This window comes from Lissotriton vulgaris, chromosome 1_1 (genome assembly GCF_964263255.1).
Source record: "Lissotriton vulgaris chromosome 1_1, aLisVul1.2, whole genome shotgun sequence".
NCBI lineage: Eukaryota > Metazoa > Chordata > Amphibia > Caudata > Salamandridae > Lissotriton > Lissotriton vulgaris.
Window position 1 is genome coordinate 549,362,223 of NC_141685.1, and position 20,948 is coordinate 549,383,170.

The following is a 20,948-nucleotide window of genomic DNA, read 5'->3' on the forward strand; positions in this document are numbered from 1 at the left end:
ATGCGGTGGGGCGGGGGCAGGGGCAGAGAGGGGTCGTAGAGAGGGGGGAAGTTGACAGACGACAGAATAGATATAATTAAACCACATCTTCCGTCATCCGTCTGCTTCCCACTTCACTGCGCTTACCTGTGCCAGCTGCCGCCGCTGTTCTAAGGAGCGTGTCAGAGGAGTGGTCTGATAAATCCAGTGCAGAGGAGGTGACATTGACACAGTTGCACCATGGTTTGTCCTCACAAGCATTGTGCAAAGTATTTCACATACCTATCTGCACTTTTAATTAGCATCTGAATGGTCCCAGTGGAAGTGGTGCAGAAAGTGTAGGGAGGTATGCCATAATGTGCAGTTTTAATGACCATGTGCGACAATGGCCAAAGCTTGTCAAGGGATTAATGAAAAAAGTGCAGACGTGACAAACAGCATTGCACAGTTTTTCTTCCCTTAGACAAATATACTTTACGCAGAGAATGGAGTGCACACATGTACAGTTAAGGAAACAGGAATCAGTGAGTAGTGTACGAGAATACTATTATATATGTTCACACCCCAATTACATTATGCCATGTCCAGTACACATATTCTTGGGACAGGAAGGCTTGTGAATACTTGAAACACTTGTAAATTATCATCATGCAGTAATGTAAACTATTCATGTTGTTGTTTACATGTTTTGTTTCCTGTTTATAAGTGATTGTCCACTTCTACAATGGGTAGTCCTTAGTTTTTGTTGTTTTTTCAGCAGAAAAACATATTTAGGGTATCAGCATTTCTAGAACTAATATTGCATATTTGGATATTATCACATGTGTTGTTTTGGTTCTTTGCAACAGACAAAGCCATCAACGAACAGTATCCAGAATACTCATCACAAAATTGCTTACCCAGATTACACATGGATTCTAATGCCCTAGGGCTGCATATTACTAGTATACAGAAAGTGATGGATGCAATGTTTGAATTAATTTCAGCCACTGGTAATTACTCCATCTGCATCCCTATGCATCATTATTTTGCACACCATGCCGCCTCACTTTGGATCTAGTTATATGCAAATCAGTCTTGACCCTGCTCCAATCGGAGCACCCTGCCCGAAATGCCAAACCAGGTCCTCCATGAACTGAAACGCAAGCAACCCAGAAACAGTTTCGGCCAAGTTATGAGCTCATCAGCTGGGTACAGCTTGGTTCCAGTGCCTCAGTTTGCACGGGACCTACGTCTGAGCATACACGTCCTACTTAGGGCAACACACTCAACTGTACAAAAAAGTGATTAATGGAATACTTGAATCTCAGTCACTGGTAATTACTCTAGGACTCATCCCAATCCATCGTTATTTTGCACACCACCCCACCCCAGTTTGCACTAACCTATATACAAATAAATCTTGCCCTGCTCTAAGCAGATCAGTCCAGCCCGAACTTCCAAGCCTGGACCTACCTGAAGTGGAACACAAGCGACCCAGAACTGGTTTCACCATAGTTATGGGCTCATCAACTGGATACAACTTGCTTCCAGTGACAGTGTTCATGGTTCATGGGACCCACATCGGGGCATTCCCAGCTCACTTGGGGCTACACACTCAAGTACACAAAAAAGTGATGGATAGAATGCTTGAATTAATCTCGGCCACTGGTAATTACTCAGGCTGCATCCCAATCCATCATTATTTTGCACTCCACGTTACCTCTGTTTGGATCAACCTATATACAAATCTGTCTTGACCCTGCTCCATTCAGAACAGTCCATTCTGAACTGCCAAGCCAGGACCTCCCTGAACCGGAACACAAACAACCCATGACTAGTTTTGCCCTAGTTGTGCCGGTGGCACAACTTGGATTTACTGTGCTCCACGCTTGTGCTTGGCTAGCATCTTGCCTTCTAATTTTAAGTGTGGTGCAGTTGGTCGTCTTGGCCAGTTTATCCTAGGAAGTGATCCCATTCATTTAACATTGATCTCTTGCTGTCACATAGAATTATACCTTCTGACTCTTGTGCGGATGAAAGGAGGTCCTGTTTTTAGGTCTGGCATTACAAAGACCTTTTGATTTTACTTAAATATTATATATAATATACTTACATATAGAGGCTTTCAGCCAGCTCTCTTCATCCATTGATCAGATGTTCCCATTTTGTTCCACCCACTAAAGCATATGGCTGTGGGTCATCCCACTTCAGCCATTGGCTAACTTCACTGTGAGTGGTGGCATTCTGCCTCAAAAACAAGCATTGTCAAGACCAATTTGTCTCGCTTTTGCAACCTATTGTCCACATGGCAATGCTGCACATCACCACGAAGATGGATCAGTTCACTTAAAAACTGAAAAAATTATAGTTCTAAAGCATTTTTTTTAAGGCGGAGGGGCTGACAGGAATTTTCTCCCTTGTCCACCCCCCAAAATATATATTTTTATATATTGAAAGGTAGTGGGCATTGGTTCAACAGAGGAGCAGGCTGGGGAAGGTAAAGGGAGTGGTGGGTGCAGGTTGGCAAGAGTAACATACAGAGGACAGGGTAAAAGCACACCAGCGAGAAAGCAACACTGAGCACCGGGGAGGCAGGGCGTTTGACAGGCAGAGAAGTACACGAAAGGGAGCTTGTGGCACGTGGTAGAAAGAAACACGAAGTGCGTGGGGCAGGTATTTGGCGGGGGGGCACACAAAGGGACAGGGCTGGAAAACACATGCACATTCATAGAATGCTTAAGCAAAAAGAAAAAAGTATTTTCCTAGAAGTGAGAGGTGTAAATATAGAAGCCAGGCAAACAGATAGAGGGTAAAGAGAATATGCTCCTGGGTAGAGCCAAACTCAAGATGGACACGCAGGGACAAGGAAAGCATGTTCTGTCTGGTATGAACGAATTAATAAAGTTTTACAGAAAACATGACAAACCCCCCAAAAAACATTGACAAAGCCCAAAGTCTGGCAGCCAACATCAGACCTATTAGCTTTGCCAATAACTGTATTAAGAGCACATGAGCAACATGGGCGTGCACCTCAACCTCTAATGTGAGCGAATATATATTTAAAAGAGGATCTTTAAAACATCCCTCAGGACTCAGTTTTCTCCTTTTTGTTTCAGTGTCAATCATCAGTAATGTATTTTTGATGCAGAAGAGGGCTTTGCTTGTCGGCAGACTTAGTCATCCAAGCCTCCAGAGAAGGTAGTTAACGTTATGACCGGTGTCACCTTGTGTACCAGGTGTCCCAGCAGAGCCCCCCCTAGCTTTTCTCCCCCTCTTCCTGGGATCAGCTTCAGGGCTCGCTACTTGCACGTCCTGTGCTTCAATGTTGCCAGAGGTCGTCATTGAGCTGGCCGTGGGCCTGCAGATAGTCCTCCATGTGGATAATTGCTTTGGCAACTCTAACACTATGTATTTTATTTGTATAAAGATGTTCATCACTGCAAGGCATTATTCTCAGACAACTGTAAAATAGATTGTAGCCTTTCTCAGAGAAAGATGCCGGTAAATGTCCCGAGATTCTGCAAAACCAGGTGCTGGCACTTGAATATAATTCTGTTTATCTGCATTTTTTACATGAAAGTTTACTTTGTTTGCTTTGATATTCACTTGGGCCATAGGTTATACATCTGTAAACTATTTTTGAATTCTTTCTTGTATCTCTTGTTTTAATTTCTATATTTCAAAAAGGAAAAACAAAGTCTTGTTGATTTTTCCATTTTTACCTTATTTGACATACAAATATCGGCGAAACTGGTAAATACTGACCACGTGACAAACCTAGATAAGTAGCTCTCGTCATACTTTCAAATAAGATCGTAAAATGAATTTATGGCCAACAATTTTGATATAATTTGTTACAATGATGCATTTTACAATCCTTCCTTTCTCTGCAGTGCTGTGATTTAGAGGTATTACTATTTCCCAAACCTTTGCTTCTAAATTCTTATTACTCTTTATATGACAAAATGCTGAATAAACATATAGGTGGAATTAACCGAAGTATAAAGACAGATGAACAGAGTGCATTATTGTTGCCCTTCAGTCAGTACAGGAACACAGATGTGTGTCCTCGCTCTAGCCTTTTACAAATGTATTGAATGCGGCCTTATTTAAATCTGGGTGCCAGAATCAGACTTGATAAATATAAATTGGGGAGAGGATGTGGCATAATGGTCTCCTGCTGACTTTGGAACAGGGGAACCAGGTTTGAGTCTGGCCTTGGCTCAACATCCTGTAATTCTGGGCAAATTGCTTAATATCCCTGTGCCTACAAAAAAATCAAAAAAAAATCAATGAGTCCTTGTGTAATGTAATTGATGTTCATATAAAGCGCTCTAATACATTTGAGTCGAAGACATGCTATAGAAAACTGCAAACCCAAAAAATTTATGAAAGCCACTCGTCAGAAAGTCATAGAACCTCATGGCATAGTTTGTTTAGGGTTCAATAAACCTATTACCAAAAAAGTGCTCCTCTTCAAGCAGCACCTTGAGATTAGAAGGTATTCCCTAAAACCTTTAGGTCTGAGAGGATTTTCTGTAGTAATATGTACTACACGTTCACACGTGTGTTCAGTTAAAAATATTATCTCATTTATTAAAAACTTTTCAAAAATGTTACTTTGTTTTGCCTGAATCTCAATATTTAATATGATCTTACATCAAAATTTAAGCATGGGATTTCTCACAGCAGTTCGTATTTCGAGATATTCTCAAAATGCAATTCATAAAAACATGATAATAATAATAATACACAATATTAAAAAACAAATGATAAAATCTAATATTTACTATATTTAACATAAATATTGACACAGCGTTTCGGCGGGTTCCAAGGTTCACCCACCTTTTTCAGGACATATATAATGATTAAAATGTATTGTATATATTTCCTGGTGCCAGGTAAGTTATGTCTCATCTGCGTTCTTAACACCCAAGGCCTGATTGCGAGTTTGCCGGTACTCCTGTTATCCTGCAACTGCTGCTCCTACAGGAGGATGTATGACGTTACAACGCATGCTTTTACCACGCATGCCTTTACAACGCGGTTTTTACAACGCATGCCTTTACAACGCATAGCGCTTTGGGGCGCTGGATAGTGAAAAGTTTAATTTACTATTCCAACTCCAGTCCCCGTGGACACTAGGGAAGGTGTTGGATAGTAAATTAAACGTATTCCCTATCCTAGAGCGCCCCCCAGCGCAATGCGTTGTAATGGTTTGCGTTGTAATGGTTGCGTTGTAATGGTAGTGTGTTGTAAAAGTTTTGTTGTAAAGGTTGTTCACCCTACAGGAGGACCGCCAAGCGCGTAGTGCACACACCTGCTGGATTACTAGCTAATTTCAAAATACTGCGGGTAGACCTGCTGTTGTGGCAGTGATTGGATTGCCACTAGGAGAACGGTGATCCTGCGGACCACCGCACTCCTATTCAGGCCCTCAATCTTTTGTTCAAGGATGAGTGGTTTCCATAACCATTGTCAAACCCCACAAGTCCTCAGCATATTATCTCCATGTGATTACTCTCTTTATTCTTTCATTTGTAGTAGAATTTTCACATTAAGTTACGTGGCCAGTATGGTTTATTCTATAACCCGCCTTCATTTTTCTTCAGGGTTTTAGAAAAGCCTCAGTCAACAGGAGCTTAAATATTTGTATTTAAAGGTCTCCGGACCGGCGTACGCTGTGTTCCAGTTGCTAAAACCCTGAAGAAAAAGAATGGGATTATAGAATATACCAGACAGGTCTAAACTTATGCATATGGCTGAGCTCTAGCTAAAGTTATAAAATTAAAGAACAGAGGTCTAAAGTGAATTGAACTAAGTAAAGTGTCTAAAGACCTCTTTAAGCCCCGTAACTCAATGTGAAAATTCCACTAGAAGTGAAAGAATAAAGAGAGTAACCACATGGAAATATAAGTTGCCACCACTATACTTGTGCTACTTAACTCCTGGAGTAGGTAGTAACCTACAACCACTATGAGGGCAGTGCTTTGGGCACCCTTCCTGGTGCAATAAAACTGCCATCTGTGAGACAGGCCTGCATCATGGTGCACACGCATGATCCCTGTTTACCTATGACAGAAAAAACAGCATTAGGGATCGAGACAACAATACAGTTAGGCACTCAGGGCAGGGATACACGTCCATTATCATGCAGAGGACTTTTCCGTCCCAACTATAAGAAATACCATAAGGGGACCTGCACAGCTGCTGAAAGCTGCCAGTTTACTGAAAACCATAAACTGTGCGCCGGTCTCTCCTACTTCTTCATCCGACACACTCCTAAACCCTGCGTCCCATAACCCAATAACCACACTTCGATGGTGTTTCTATGCACAACATGGAAACACTTCTCACACAGGATCAAAAACGAAAACAGCAAACTTTCAACCACCCTACACGATGAAGCATCCTTCCCACGTAGGCAAGCTCTTCGGTCCCCATTTAGGGGAAACAAACACTATATATATGTTGAAAGAAAATACACTGCAATACAATACTGTACTGAGTCATGTCACCCAATTATGCAGTAGTAAAAAAAAAGTGCCTGATAATTATCCTTTTGCACTTGCCTGTTAAGCTTAAATGAAGCCAGTTTTGTCCGCAAACCTAAGCTGGCGGCTATAAATGTCTTCTGAAGAAGGCACACAATCTCTTGAAATGTAATTGATCCAGAATGAATAATCAGTGTAATGCATGTATCCACCAAGGATACATGTCTGCATTTGAAGCTGGTGCCAGGTTAGTGGCACATTGGTGCTTTATTTAAGAAATCAGCAAAAAATCAATAGTAGGTATTGACATCAGTGAGGAAGAACGTAAATTATCAACCAGTATTTGTGTGCATTTTGCCAAGATTGTTCTAAAAATGATTGTTCACGTGAATATACGTTCATTTTATTTTTTGGAAAACTTTAAGCCCTTTTATCATTTTTGGGAGGGGCCTGGCAGCTGCACACTGCTTCTGTGCCGCTTGTGATTGCTTCTCGTGCAGTGCCCACCACCCTCCGGCCCCCACTTTCTGTTAATGTTTTTCAAATGCCCTGCAGCTGCATAGTGTTATCAGGCCATGCTTGTGAGTTTTTTCTTTGGGTTGTGTTGTTGATTGTCCATTGCTTGGCAGGAGAAAAGGCTTTCTATATATGCATCACACCCCCAGGAGAAAAAACAATGTTGATGTGAGCATGAGGGTTTGCTACACGTATGCCAATGTTATCTAGGGTGTACATTGATGTGGTGCATGGCAGTGCTGTTGGTTTGGCAACGTTTTGCCAGCTACAGATTTAGTGCCGTGTTGCATGCTTGAGGGAGTAGGGGCTCTGCCTAGCATCCACTGTTGAGGATGACCATGTGTATGTGTCTTGAGTAGAATGGTGTGTGAATGTATTTTTGTGTGGAGCATGCCTTTAGATATCAGATGAAAATCAGATTATCTAATATCGGAATTTGGCTGGGTGCACAAGACAGGGGCTGTCTGCAGTGTACTGACTGGGAGGATGTGTGGTGTTCTTGGGTTTGGGTAGTAGGTGCATTCAAAACGTTTTCTTTTCTTCTCTTCTGAGCTGTTGTATGTGCATGAGTATCACCTGAGGGGCGATAGCCAATACTGTACTGTACCATCCGGCAAATAGATTCATTACAAACTTGAGATGCGAAGGAATTGAAACAAATAGAATGTGATGTGACATTGGTCTAATGAGCAACGATGGTCTCATGTGGATGTTCACTAAAATCTGCTGAGATAAGACCCACCCTGTGGGAAAAAAGCAAAGAGAGAGGCAATGCAAGCTCTACAGTCATAGACAAACAGCAACCGTGTGGCTAGGCTCAACATTTTAACAAATATCAAATAAGTGAATATATTGCACTAGCTCATCTCGCCATTAGTATTGCTCACCTGAGCACAGGATCAGCCTAACAGGCAGGGGTACCCAAGTGCTTGACCCGCCTGCCAGCAATTAATAGGTACATTTATGGGAACAGGAAGTACTACACAGTGACTTGAACACCCTTGCTTTTTTCTTGCAGCCTTTCTTTACATTTGATCCCTTTTAGCGGAAAAAAACAACCTTTACAACACAACTTTTACAATGCACTACCATTACAACAAACTTTTACAACGCAACATCCATTACAATACATGCCATTACAACGCAACCATTACAACGCATGACACCACAACGCATACCACTACAACGCATGTCATTACCCTACTGTTGCACCCCCCGGAGTTAGAATAGTAATTTTTACCCCTACACTATCCAACACTTACCCTACTGTTGCACCCCCTGGGGTTAGAATAGTAATTTTTACCCCTACACTATCCAACACTTACCCTACTGTTGCACCCCCCGGAGTTAGAATAGTAATTTTTACCCCTACACTATCCAACACTTACCCTACTGTTGCACCCCCCGGAGTTAGAATAGTAATTTTTACCCCTACACTATCCAACACTTACCCTACTGTTGCACCCCCCTGGAGTTAGAATAGTAATTTTTACTCCTACACTATCCAATACTTACCATACATGCAATGTAATGGTATGCGTTGTAATGGTATGCGTTGTAAAGGTAGTATGTGTTCTAATGGAATGTGTTGTAAAGGTAGTTTTAGTTTTAAAAAATGTGTTGTAATGGCATGCGTTGTGATGGACTGCGTTGTAACGGATGTTGCGTTGTAAAAAATGCGTTGTAAAGGTATGCATTGTAAAAGTATGCGTTGTAACGTCATACATCCCCTTTTAGCTACCAGCTGCTGGTGATCATTCACTTGCAAACATGGCAGGTCCATAAATACTATGGTTATATTGAATAAACACTCATTCAATGCAGTGCAGCATCCAAAGTTGTTGCATTGTGAGAGGGAGAGAGAAGGACAGCAACAGCCCCTTCCAGTGCAACATACTATGCCTAGACAAACTATAAAGCGTTCCCACTTTGAAAGTGTGTTGTTCTGTGCAGCACACATGTAAAGTCTGGGAAGTCTGAAGAAATATAATCATCTCTCCTTTTTAACGAATTCCTCAAGGAGAACTTTACTTTATGACACAAAGCCATGTATACCATAGATAGAACAGAGTGCTCTACATCAAAAACCAAGGGTGGTTGCATGGAAATGCCTGGGTACCACCCATGGCACGTGCCCTTGGCGCTAAGCAATACAAAGCAGCACTAGCAATACTTTGCATTACTTTAGGGCTACTTTCCAGGGCAAATAAAGTTTTGTGCTGGAAAGCGAGTCCCAAATAAACATTTTTCACTTGGTTGCATCACTTTTGTGATGAAAACCTGGTGCAAAATATTACTAAGTCGAACTGCCACCCTCCCATCCCCCCCATCCCCTGGGCCAGTCGGACATAATTGCCGGGGCTGGAACACTGCTGCAAAACTGGCAACAAAAACGGTCTCCACTGGTACAAAACGACCCCCACCCTTCTGGCCCACCAAAAAAGAGCCCGGTGCCCTCTACGGCCAGTCCGGGCCTGCTCATAGGTTTGTGAACTGCCTTTTTAGTAAGTAAGTAATACTACTGAAGTACTACTTTAGTACTACAGATGCAGTTTGTAAATCAGACACTACATCTTTTAAAAGTATCTGTTATTTCAGGTGAATTCAAGTTGCAACTAACCTTTGTTAATGTTCTGTATGTTAAAGGATAGCCCTCAGCATGCAAACAGGGGCGTAACGCATGCCCCCGCAGCCCCTGCGGTGCAGCGTCGGCCCAACCCTTCAGTGGTCCCTCAACCCTTCAATGGGCTCTATTTAGCCCAAGATCATTGGATGTCTATGAGATATGGGAGGCTATGGGCCACCTCTTCACATTCTGCAGAGGGCCTGCTCATTTGCATTACACCCCTGTGTGCACGGGCTGAAAAGCAGCCGTGCCACTTGCATTCCCATAGTACCATGAGGTTCGATCACAATTCCTTTTCTTTCAATTGTCATTTAATCCCCAAACTAAGTATGTTAAAGATGTGAGCAGAAAGGGTGAAAGGTTGTCCAGTTTTATTCTCAGTACCATCTTTTTTTAGGCATAGTTTGAGACTAGAGTTTTAAGCACCCCACGGTTCAATTCTTATCTTCTTTCACCTTGCATCAAATATGCGATGCTGGAGCCGGACTCCTGATCCAATCAGCGCCGCATAATGTATAACTGATATAAAATGTTAAAGATACTTTTAACATGCTCTTGTAGTGAAGGGTGCTGACCCACAGCCCACTCTGTGATTTGTGGCTGTTGATAATATGAGCCCTTGAAGACAGATAAAGTGGTCTCCAGTTACACCTAAAAGAGGATATTTCTGGTGTGATCCATCATGTGCTTCTGGCATCTAATTCAAAAAATGAAAGGATTACTCTTTATGGTAAAAAGTCCTCTTCAGAGCAGGTGACACAGCTGCAAATGCCACAGATCGTATCATTTCAATGGAACAGTCACTATAAAAGCTGGGGACATGGACTTGGGATAGATCCCTTTTCTGCTTGCTGGGAGTTTGCAGGAAGCAGGCTGCTAGACTCCATGTTTAAACCCTTGAGCTGACCATTGTCAGGCATTACCTATCTCCCCCCACATACTGCCTTTAAGGCAGAGTTTTACTACATTGGGTCAGGAGGGGCTGGGTCCATGCTAGATTTTGAGACAGTCCACATAAATCGAAATGGGAGACATTTCCAAAGTCAGTGGTTTATACATAAAATCTGTCCTGGATCCTCTTCTCAGGGACCAAAGATGGAAACCCCTTCATTAAGCAACCCAGGTCAATGGTTGGTTTATTTTAAATCCAACAAAACATGCATAAAATCAATAACTTTGCGGTAAACGTAGTCATAGATTATTTTTAAAGGATAATTCTCCTAGGGTTTTAAAATATGTAGAAGATTACATTTCTGGAAATAAATACCGCATTAATGATTACAGATCTGAAGACAACTCTTTTGAAATAAAGTTGCGAAGTGTTTTGATAATAAGAGCACACCAGAACTGAAGAATTTCTGCCGCCGAATGTTGTTCGCTTTTGGGGAGTTTTGCCTGCCTGACTCTGAAGCTCGGTCATGCTGTAAAACCTGCCTGTGTGCGGATTAGTCGTGGCTGCGGCGTTCTCACTCTAGTTGCAAAACATGCCTCAGAGGTCACATAGCGAGGGCGCCGTGTTTGCACACTTCCATGACTACAGTCCCAATAAAGCATGTTTTCCATTTTTCGTTTTCTCTAGGTCACGTTGCATTTGAACCCTATTTCGTCAGTGCACATTCATCAAAAGCCCGTGGTGTTCGTTCTGAATTCTCCTCGGAGCCTGATATGGAAAGTGAAAACAGACCGGCTCGCGTCGGGGGTGCAGAGGTTTTTCTTCGTAAGTATGAGAGGTCCCTGCTAAATAATATAATATTTGTCACGCGCCGCAAGGGGTTAATTGGGCTGGTTTTAAAAGGCCAAAAAAGTCTGTACTTGATGCACGAATATCAAAGCTTCCCGCTTCACTGTGGGCTCCTGGGAGCAATTTCCTGCCATTGGAAGGTGGTTGTAGAAAGTGCCCAATTACTTGTTATATTGGATGAATTAAAAGGATCACTTGCAGCTATAAAATTACCGGTAAAACAACCAATAAATTGGTGCGGCAACGTTAAGGTAATGTTAGGAAATCATAATGTCAGGTGACTGGAAAGTGCTCAATGCGTTAAACGCCTGCACTACTGTTTAGAAACCTATGTCTGCTTAAGTACCAGTTTGTACAAATGATGTGGTGGCGGCCATGCCGGTGTCTGTATTGTGTATTGTATTGTCAAGGTGCTCAAGCTCATCTGTGGATGGACAGCACTCTGCTCATGGGAGTGCCTTTGACAGGGCCCGCTTTAGGGCAGTGTGACCGGTGCGGCCGCACTGGGCGCTGACCTGTGGTGGAGGCAAGAGGAGGGTGCTGTGTTTAGCAATAACTTATGATTGGAGAGATCAGGGGCACTTGTGCCCGGTGGTAGTGAGAGAATACGAGGATGCGATCATGGGATGTTGGGCGCCAAAAATGATTGTTTCCAGGGCCGGACTGAGAACACAAATAGTGCCTGGCAATTTTATCAGGTCCTGGGGGTTGGCGAGTGGGCAAGTGTAACTCACTGCTGCTTAGCCGGTCCCCAGCACTGCTGCTTTTGTTACTGGGGGCCGATATTGCAGCACTTCTGCAAAACTGGCCCCCATCGCTCCAAAACCAGCCCCAGCCCTTCCAGCCTTCTGGGGAAACGCCTGATGCCTGGATTGTCACACCGGGGGCCACTAGCATCAAAGCCGGCCCTGGCTATCGATGCAAGATGGTGTGTCTGTCATGTGTCCTGCATAGATAGGGTTTTGGTGTCGAGCAGGATGGCTGACGGAAGGACCTTATTGTGGTCAGAGACTGCACCTGTGTGTGAATGTGATGGAAAAAAAGTACGAGGCTGAACACATAACCCTTAGATGCAAATGTATAGATGACTAGAAAGTGTTTTATTGTGGTGTGCCCCCTGGGGGATGTGTTTTGGTGTCATGCTTGTACGGGAGAAACTTTTTAGACTATGTTGCAGCAATCTTGTAGCTGTGCATATGCATGAGTGCGGAGACAGAGTGAGGCTGGCCGAGGATGCACATGCAGACATGTACCATCTCTGGAGGGGTCTGTATCATATAGAATAATCACACTGAATGTAGGCTTAGCAGGGAGCCTAGAGGTGAAGGTTTATTAAAGGAGGTGCAACCTTCCATCAACTACATTTATTTATTTAAGAGTTTTATATAGCGCTGGCTAGACCCAAGGGTATGAGAGCGCTTTACATCAGTACATGCTGGGCATTGTGCACCCGGGCCATGGTACATGCTTTGAGGAGTCCTCACTTGTATGGCAGGTGGCATCTCACAGTAAAAGGGCATTATAGTGCCAGCCATAGCATATCTCTGATTGGTCACCATGGAGCGATAGTCGAGGAACCCATATGAATGGGCATTAAATGGTCGGACGTTGCATGTGCCTGAGAACTCCACTGAGGTACAGCAGAAAACAATTCACAGGAGCTGCATTATAGAAGCATCCATACTACCTGCTCTGGGGAGTATAGCCAGGAGTGACAATGTCCCGGACATTATGTAGCCAGTCCTAGTAAGTGCTATGCAGAGTCCGCAGACGAGTGACAGAGGAGCAGCACATGGCATTGTTCATTCTAATCAGCAATGCTATACGTCTGAGGGGTTTCCACAGGAGCAGCAGATGAGCAAGCTATAGGAATGGGTATTATACACCCTGCCACAGTGTATGAACTGTAGCCTCAGTGAGGGAGTGGCAGAGGAGTAACCAACAGGAACAGGCAATATACATACAGCATACATCCAGGCAGCTGAGGAGCAACCCAGGGACACAACAGATGCCCCACATACATGGTCTCTAGGAGCCACCTATCATGACGCACTGGAGTGGGTAACATTAAAACACCCAGAGAAAGACTTCCATTGGTTCTATAGAAGGAATGCGTTTAGGCTACAGAATGAGAAAAGAAGAGTATTATGTTCAAGGAAAGGTTAAGGGTGGGGGTGAACACGGAAAGGCTTCTGTCCAGAGACCATTCAAGGCCTTCACAGGCCCAAACACCGAAGAGGCTACAGAAAGAAAACCCCTTAGAAAGTCTGGAGGAGGGCTTGCTTTCTTGATTCTTGGCACTTTTTAGCATAAGTCTTTCTTGCTGTGAAGGTTCCTGGAAACTTCTAGAGCGGAAGATGTTATTGGTCAGTCATTGTGAGGTTTGAAATTGACAGGTATGCTTGTCAGGCAGGCAGTCTTTAAGATGCAAGAATAGATGCAAAGTGACAGAAAAATATTGCTCCATCCCCATCAATTAAACACAGGCTGTGCACTGTTTTTAGACCAATTATTGTCTGACTTTAACTTGGCTTTTGTCACCTTATACAATCTTTTGCAAGTCTTGGGCATGTCTAAAGAAGCGCAGTGTAAAAACTGTGAGGAGACTCCCAGACACCTTGGCGCTGAAGAGGTGAAGGATCCGAAGGCCTCTGTCACGGTCGGGTGAAGAATGTGGGGCTGTGTTACAGCATGCCTCGAATATCTTCGCGAGGACAACGACGGAGCGTGATCTGCTCCGGCAGTCCGAGGTTCCGACGGAGGTTACGCAAGGACGAATAATAAAAAAAAAAAAACGTCATGACGTACATGCATCCCAACTCTGCTGCCAAAATGTGGTGTTAGTCCTTCAAGCAATAAAATCATATTACTCGGTTATACATGAGTATCTCTTTATGGCGTGCTCCACTGGCAAAACGCAAGGCCTCTTTTACAGCGTATTGTGTTAAAATGTGGAGCTCTTAGCGTTTTCTTTTCAGAAGGCGGATACAATTCCAATTATGTTCACCTTCAGAGAATTTGTCACGCGTGTTACAGATAATAATCTGTGTTACTTAACCAAATAGAACTCCCCATAACAGAGGAGGCCTTGATATGTGCGTCAGTAGGGACCTTGCCGGACTTAATCCTATAGATATCTCCTCTTTGACTTCATCTCCAACCGCAGCAGCTAAAAGTGTTTTGGAAACATGATGCTTCGCATCGTGTTGTGAAGCACATTTATTCTGATTACTTAGCCTGTTTACCATGAACTTCTTGAACCTCCCGGATGAGCCCCGCAAACCAATGCCTTCCCATATCAGCGAACAAAAAAACTTTACGTAGTCACAAATATGCAGGTACATTGTTATCTGCATATATAGTGCAGTTCCTTTCAACAACTGCTTAATCTAAAGTGTGACGCAGCGATTTAGGCAACTGCGTGCTTGAGTTATCATTCCTGTCACGACTGCATGGAAGTCATTCCGAAGCAGAAAACTGAGGTGTCCGCCTTTAACCAGCCGTGAATTGTTGTGTGCCACTTTCCTGGTGTTCTGCTCAGGTTTAAGCATATCACCATCAAAACGGTGCAGTAAAGCACCCTTGGAAAATAAGTTACAACTAGCCTTCTATCCCACCATCTTGGTGAGAGCAGAGAGTATGTGTAAATTAGAAGTCTTTGAGGGGAATCCTTAATCTGCCCCAAAAAAGCATTGTTAAAAATGGCGCCAAATGCTTACTTATACCACACAGTTCTTCAAAAATATTGACTACAAGCCTTAGGATTTAGATACAGGATCGGGAGACTCTCAATTTATATAAAAATATGAATGCTCTGGCATAAAACCATGAGTTTACTACTCCCCTATAGTAACTGAGTCCAGACGTGTAGAGGATCATTAGATGTTTATTTGTAGTTAGTTACAAGTCATCCAGTTAAATCCAATACCAGACCCCACCAGGAACAGCCAGCATGCTGCTCAGCCCTTCTCAACCGACATCTCTGGCTCCCAACATTCTGTAGCACATCATCCAATGAACATTCCACTGGCAGAGCAAGAGATTGCATGAATACATAAAAGCCAGGATATAACATATCCCCTTTCCTTTCATATATAAAACAACATTGAATCAAAACAGAAGGAAAACCAAGTTAGAGGAAATAGAAAGAGTAAATCAAAACAGATAATAAGAAAGGCAAAAGGTGAGAATACCATCCTCCTTTCCAACACAACAGGAACAAAAAGAGAAAACACCAACGAATACCTCAAGACATACTTGCTGGCCAGGCATGTATAGAAAGAGACAAGTCATACCAGACACTAACAAAGAGTAGGAGAAGAAAACCTTCAATGGACAAAAGAACACAACGGTAAGAGAAAAACAGAGAAGAACAAAGAAGAATAGAATCCAGAATCCACAGATGACACCAATAAGAGATGTCAAAAGGAAAACTGGTCTGTAACAGGAAATAGTGATAAAATTTAAATATATACTTCCTACTAAACTAAAATCTCAATATAATAAATAATGACATTGAATACCAATTGAAAGCTGTAAACAAAACACATAAAACTTGAGGAAATCACCACTTGGTATTCAGAACAAATACCCTGTGTGAAGGTAATAATGTAATAAACATGTGGTGAACGGGTGCACACTGTGCACTGAACTGATGAGACCAAACTCATTAAGCACACCACGTTAAAATATTGTGCACTATTGTGAAGGGACTAAAACCCAAACAACACATCCTAAGTAGGGTAAAACTTAAAACTGTTGTGCATTGTTGTGAAGGGAACACCCAGAACAAGACACCTTGTATAGAGGTAATATGTCGTACACTGCAGTGATAGGATTGTGACCCATACTACACACCTCGAATGGAGGTCATTTGTTGTGCACTAAATGGGAATGCAACCCATGTGAAACACCTCATTAGAGGCAAAAATGTTGTGCACGGTAGGGATGAGACTGTAACCCATGTGACACATCTCCTGTAAAGACAAAAAAAATTGTTGTGCACCGTAGAGATGGGAGGTAACTGCTGGAGTCAAGGATGAGTTGAAGGTAGAAGCTTAGCTTTAGTTACTGTTAAGTATTTAGTTGGATTTGCTTGAAGTTTGAAGAGGTGATAGATGCAGGTTCTTTTGAAGATCGTCGCCAAAAATTGTAGTAACTGAGTCCAGACATGTAGAGTATCTTTAGATGTTTATTTGTAGATAGTTACAAGTCATCCAGTTAAATCCAATACAAGACCCCACCAGGAGCAACCAGCGTGCTGCTCAGCCCTTCTCAACTGACATCTCTGGCTCCCAACATTCTGTAGCACATCATCCAATGAACATTCCACTGGCAGAGCAAGAGATTGCATGAATACATAAAAGCCAGGATATAACATCCCCCTTAGCACATCATCAGTGTGCCTAAAAGAACATGGTGCACTGCTTCTTCAGACATGCTTTCGATGCTGGGTGAGCCCTGGGCGAGCAGCCTAAGTTTCCATATGTCATGCATGGAGAATTGAGCCATATGACCATGAGGTCTTGGCTTGATGGCACCTTATGGGTTCCGTAGTAGCGTACTACTCGGTAAAAAAAGAAAGCACTTCATCACCCCATCAGTGGTACAAGAGCCATATAAATGCAAACATTTTTTCCCTCTTTTATCCCTCCACTATCATTCTCAATCCAAATAACTGATTAACATATCCACCACTCAAATTACTTTCATTATACAAATTCATCACTAATCCTTTATGGGTTCCGAAGTAGCCTGCTACACACCGAAAAATCACTTTTACCCCTTATATGGGGTAGTAAGTTCTATATAAATGCAATTACAATACAATACAATATGCATAGCTTTCTTCAGGACAGTGCTGTTTTCTGAATAATTGAGATAAAATATTGTGCATTATTTGAAAGCAAAAGTACAAAGAATTTTGAAAAACTACGATAAATATAGGTTTGTTGTACTGTTTATTAAAACATGTAACCAGATTACATTAAACAGTGCAATGGGCAGGATACATCTAGAAATTGAATGCATGAGTGTACCGTTTCTACTATGTCTCACACCCTTCTGTGTTCCAAAAATATAGTTTAAATATTTGCTTGCGGTGTCCCGATGAAGCCCTTAGTTGTATGCTTTGCTTACATATTGGCTGGCTGCCAACACTTGCTAAAAAAACATAAGAGAGCTATTTCTTTTCCTGCGACTAGTTTTTACGGGAAATCAGGAGACTCCATTTGCAATCACTTGCTAAATGGGCCCAGATGTTAGCTGAGCGCTCAGCTGGGATAAGAGTGAGGTGCAAGAGGAAGCTCAGTGCCAGTCAGTGGGAGAACCTGTAAAGGCTGAAGGCTTCCAGGAATTCACATAAAGTGCACATATTATTTGACAGGAAATTGTTCTGGTTGTAATTGCAAGGTATATATGTTAATGTAAAGTCAAAATTTAATTTGTTCTTCTTCTCAACAAATAGTTGTGGGACTGTCTGAGACTGTGATCTTTGCACGCTTCGGACCTCAGGTGCAGGTGCCTGGGCACAATCAGGATTCCAGACTTTCCCAGAAGTAAACACCTTCTTTTTTTAGAAAAGAATCATTGTTTTGCACGTTATGGGAAAAGCTTAAAATATTACAGAGCATTTGTTTCCAGCCTGGGATATATTTGCCACCTTGATTTTGCCTTGGTGAATGGATGCTCGTGAGTCGAGAATAGCTTGAGGGCCACGATTGAACTCAATCAAGTAAATTCAACTGTTTCATTACAAGATCTGGGTTATAAAATATTGGCTTGTGTTGGGAAGGTATTTGTACTTTCTAAGGAATAATATCTATTCCTCGTTTCATTATGCTCTTTGTGTGTCTTATTTATACTGTAGGAGAGTAGGGTCTGCTTCTTATGGTTACCCCCACGTTTTTGCTGTGTTTCACTGGTTTTTCGACTTTAGTATGGCTGTGGCCCTGCTCATCAGGCCCACAGCCTAGCTGTACTCTCTCTAAATCGATACCATGTACTTTAGGTACATACCAGATTTTTTACTGGGTCACCCTTGTGAGCCCCTGTATACGGTACCTTAGGTACCCGGGGCATAGGTGCACACTAGGTCTACCAGGGGCTGCAGCCTGTATTGTGCCACCCCTGGTAAGCCTTCCAAACTGACACCACAGGTCTGTACTTACAGCCTGGGTAAGGTGGTGTAATCACCCCTTACTTAGATATAGTATACCCATATCTACCTTGTATATAGACACATAGTAACCTATAAGTCACTCCTATGGAAGGCCTTGACAATCCTGGAGGCAGAGTGCTTGGTTTTGTGTGAGAGGGTGCCCTAGCATGAGCTGAGCCCCTCTGCAGCTTTCGGAACCATCTTCTTATAGCTGTTCTATGATATAGCCATACCATATACTCTTACATGCATTTTAATCCTCACGGTTAATGCTAACTTTGGTTTGGCTTTATCAAAACATGTTGTGTAAGGTGTCAAACACTTTGGAATATTACCCCCCCCACCAGTTCTTGTGGTGGGGGTAGCATTCCACCTTTCTAGAGGGAGAAGACATGTAGTTAATGTTAAACCTGGTTAAAGTTAAACAGAGCCTCAGCATCACAAAATGGATGCTGCTGCCACAGACACAAGTCTGCCCTCCTGCTGCTGTGCTAGCACCTCCCCAGATTGGCTTTAGTGTATTGGGGCAGGGAGGGTTGCATTCAGCGAATGCTTTTCAGACACTGCCTGGGACACACAAGGTGCTCCATGCATTTCCCAGTTCAAACCGGCTGCTGGGGCGCTCAGCCCTAACTCTGGCGCGAAACTGGACAAAGGGGAAGGGGTGTAACCACCCCCTCCCCAGGTCCACCCATAGGAGGGACCTTAGAGTTAGTCCAACCCCTAAACTTACTATAAGTATAGAACCCCAGTCCCTAGGACTTTAGATTACCCTGGACAAAACTCTGCAACATATATCTTGGACCTTCGACATTCCATATCGACTGGAAGATGAAAGAAATTTCCCTTGTGGTCAAGGAGTGACCACCCTGTTCAAACAGACACCAACTGCATCTTTGCCGGTCTGCATTTTCGAGGCTCTCGCTAGATCCCGAAGAATCTGCGATACAGGACATGGACTTCCAGACATCTCTGTCATCGACCTGCGCTCCCAGCAAGGCTGAGACCTGTAGTAGACACGAGAAACGTGGGACCGGACCTCCTGGACATCCTGCATTTTGCAACCTGCACCTACTTCCAGAGGTATTCCGAAGTTGTGCATTGGGGTGCTTGAAGCCCCAGCCCCAAGCACCTTCTGCACCGAAGCTCAGAGGCCCACAATCCACAAGTGTCCAGTGGGCCCGCTTTGTGCATTTCAGCTCGAAGCGTCTTCCCGGTTCCTAGTCCGTCGGCTAGTGAGCCCCCACGAAGACCAATTTTCCCTTTATTCAGCTTTCCTGGTTGCTCCAGGCTTGCTCCAAATCCTCTCCAAAGGGGAGTTCCTTAGACCTTGCTGCTCTGCACCGAAGCCCATCTCGACATCCTGCGTGGATTGCGTTTGCCAAAGCTTGTTGGGTAAAACACCGACACTGCAGTCAACTAGATCCTTCGTGGGACAGCTTGAATCCAGCTCCTGGTCATCTTCGACACCTCCTAGTCCTTGTGGCTGAAGAGACAAGCTTCACCTTCTCATCTAAAATCACCCCGATATCGGCTGGCATCTTCCTATCGCCATCCTGATCACTTGCTAGTGACCCAGACTCTGTCTCCTCTGCTTTCAGGTTCTTCACATCTCCGATCCACCCTTGGATCCACCCAGACACTTTTCCTCTGGTCGCCTGCAGCACTTCTTCACAGCTCTCCATTAGAATCGACAACGAAACCCGACACCAAAAGGCACCTATGCACCCGGCTTCCCTGGGTGAGGTAACACGAGTACTCCTGTGCTCCCGTGGGTCTTGACTCTCGAAGTGTTCCATCGTAGTTCATCTAGAAGTACCCTTAAACTGTAAGTTTGTAAGTTGTTCGTTCTCCATAGAAAGCCAATGGTAACCCGCGGCTGTGTTTAGACACTGCACGCTTCTCCTGTGGGCCTCCTACATCCTAACCTTTGGTGGTTCTAGGCAGCCCCAGCGATTCCACAGGCCATAGGACTGCTTTCTAACTCTCACGTGGTTCTTATACCACTATTTTAGTTTATGGTTTGTGAGGCCCCCAGGGCATAACGTATACTGTGCAACTTATCGTATGCTAATTAAGCTCCTTGTATTGTACTTTTACCTCTGACCTCATAAAGAGTGCAGAGGGGTTGTGTTTAGAATAAATACATATATATATTTGATATATACCTTGTGTGGTGTGCTTTCATTTGATCATTCAAGAGATTATAATTAGTAAAACAACTTGCTTAACTCGTCTCCAAGTCTTAGCCTGAAGGCTGCTCTCCACAGCTACTACTAGGATAGCTTTCTATAAGGTTGACTTTATAACCTACCATCAATAAGGGTCGTTTGAACTGGTGCAAGGTGGCCACTAGAATAGTGGACATCATATATCAGGCCAACTTCTCACATATACTTCTTATTTTTATTGGAGGATGGGCGTCCGGTGTTTTACATGTTTTACATTCGT

At 43.3% G+C, this 20,948-nt stretch overlaps 1 protein-coding gene across 2 annotated transcripts in view; it reads left to right on the plus strand.

Annotated features, from left to right (window-relative positions):
• The window catches only part of TGFBR3 (transforming growth factor beta receptor 3), a 341,378-nt gene that overhangs the window by 174,992 nt on the left and 145,438 nt on the right, over positions 1–20,948 (plus strand). For both annotated transcript variants that reach the window (XM_086953939.1, XM_086953940.1), the window contains exon 3: positions 11,177–11,314. In XM_086953939.1, coding sequence (XP_086810065.1) covers positions 11,177–11,314 — 138 coding nt within the window. The remainder of the gene's footprint in view (positions 1–11,176; positions 11,315–20,948) is intronic.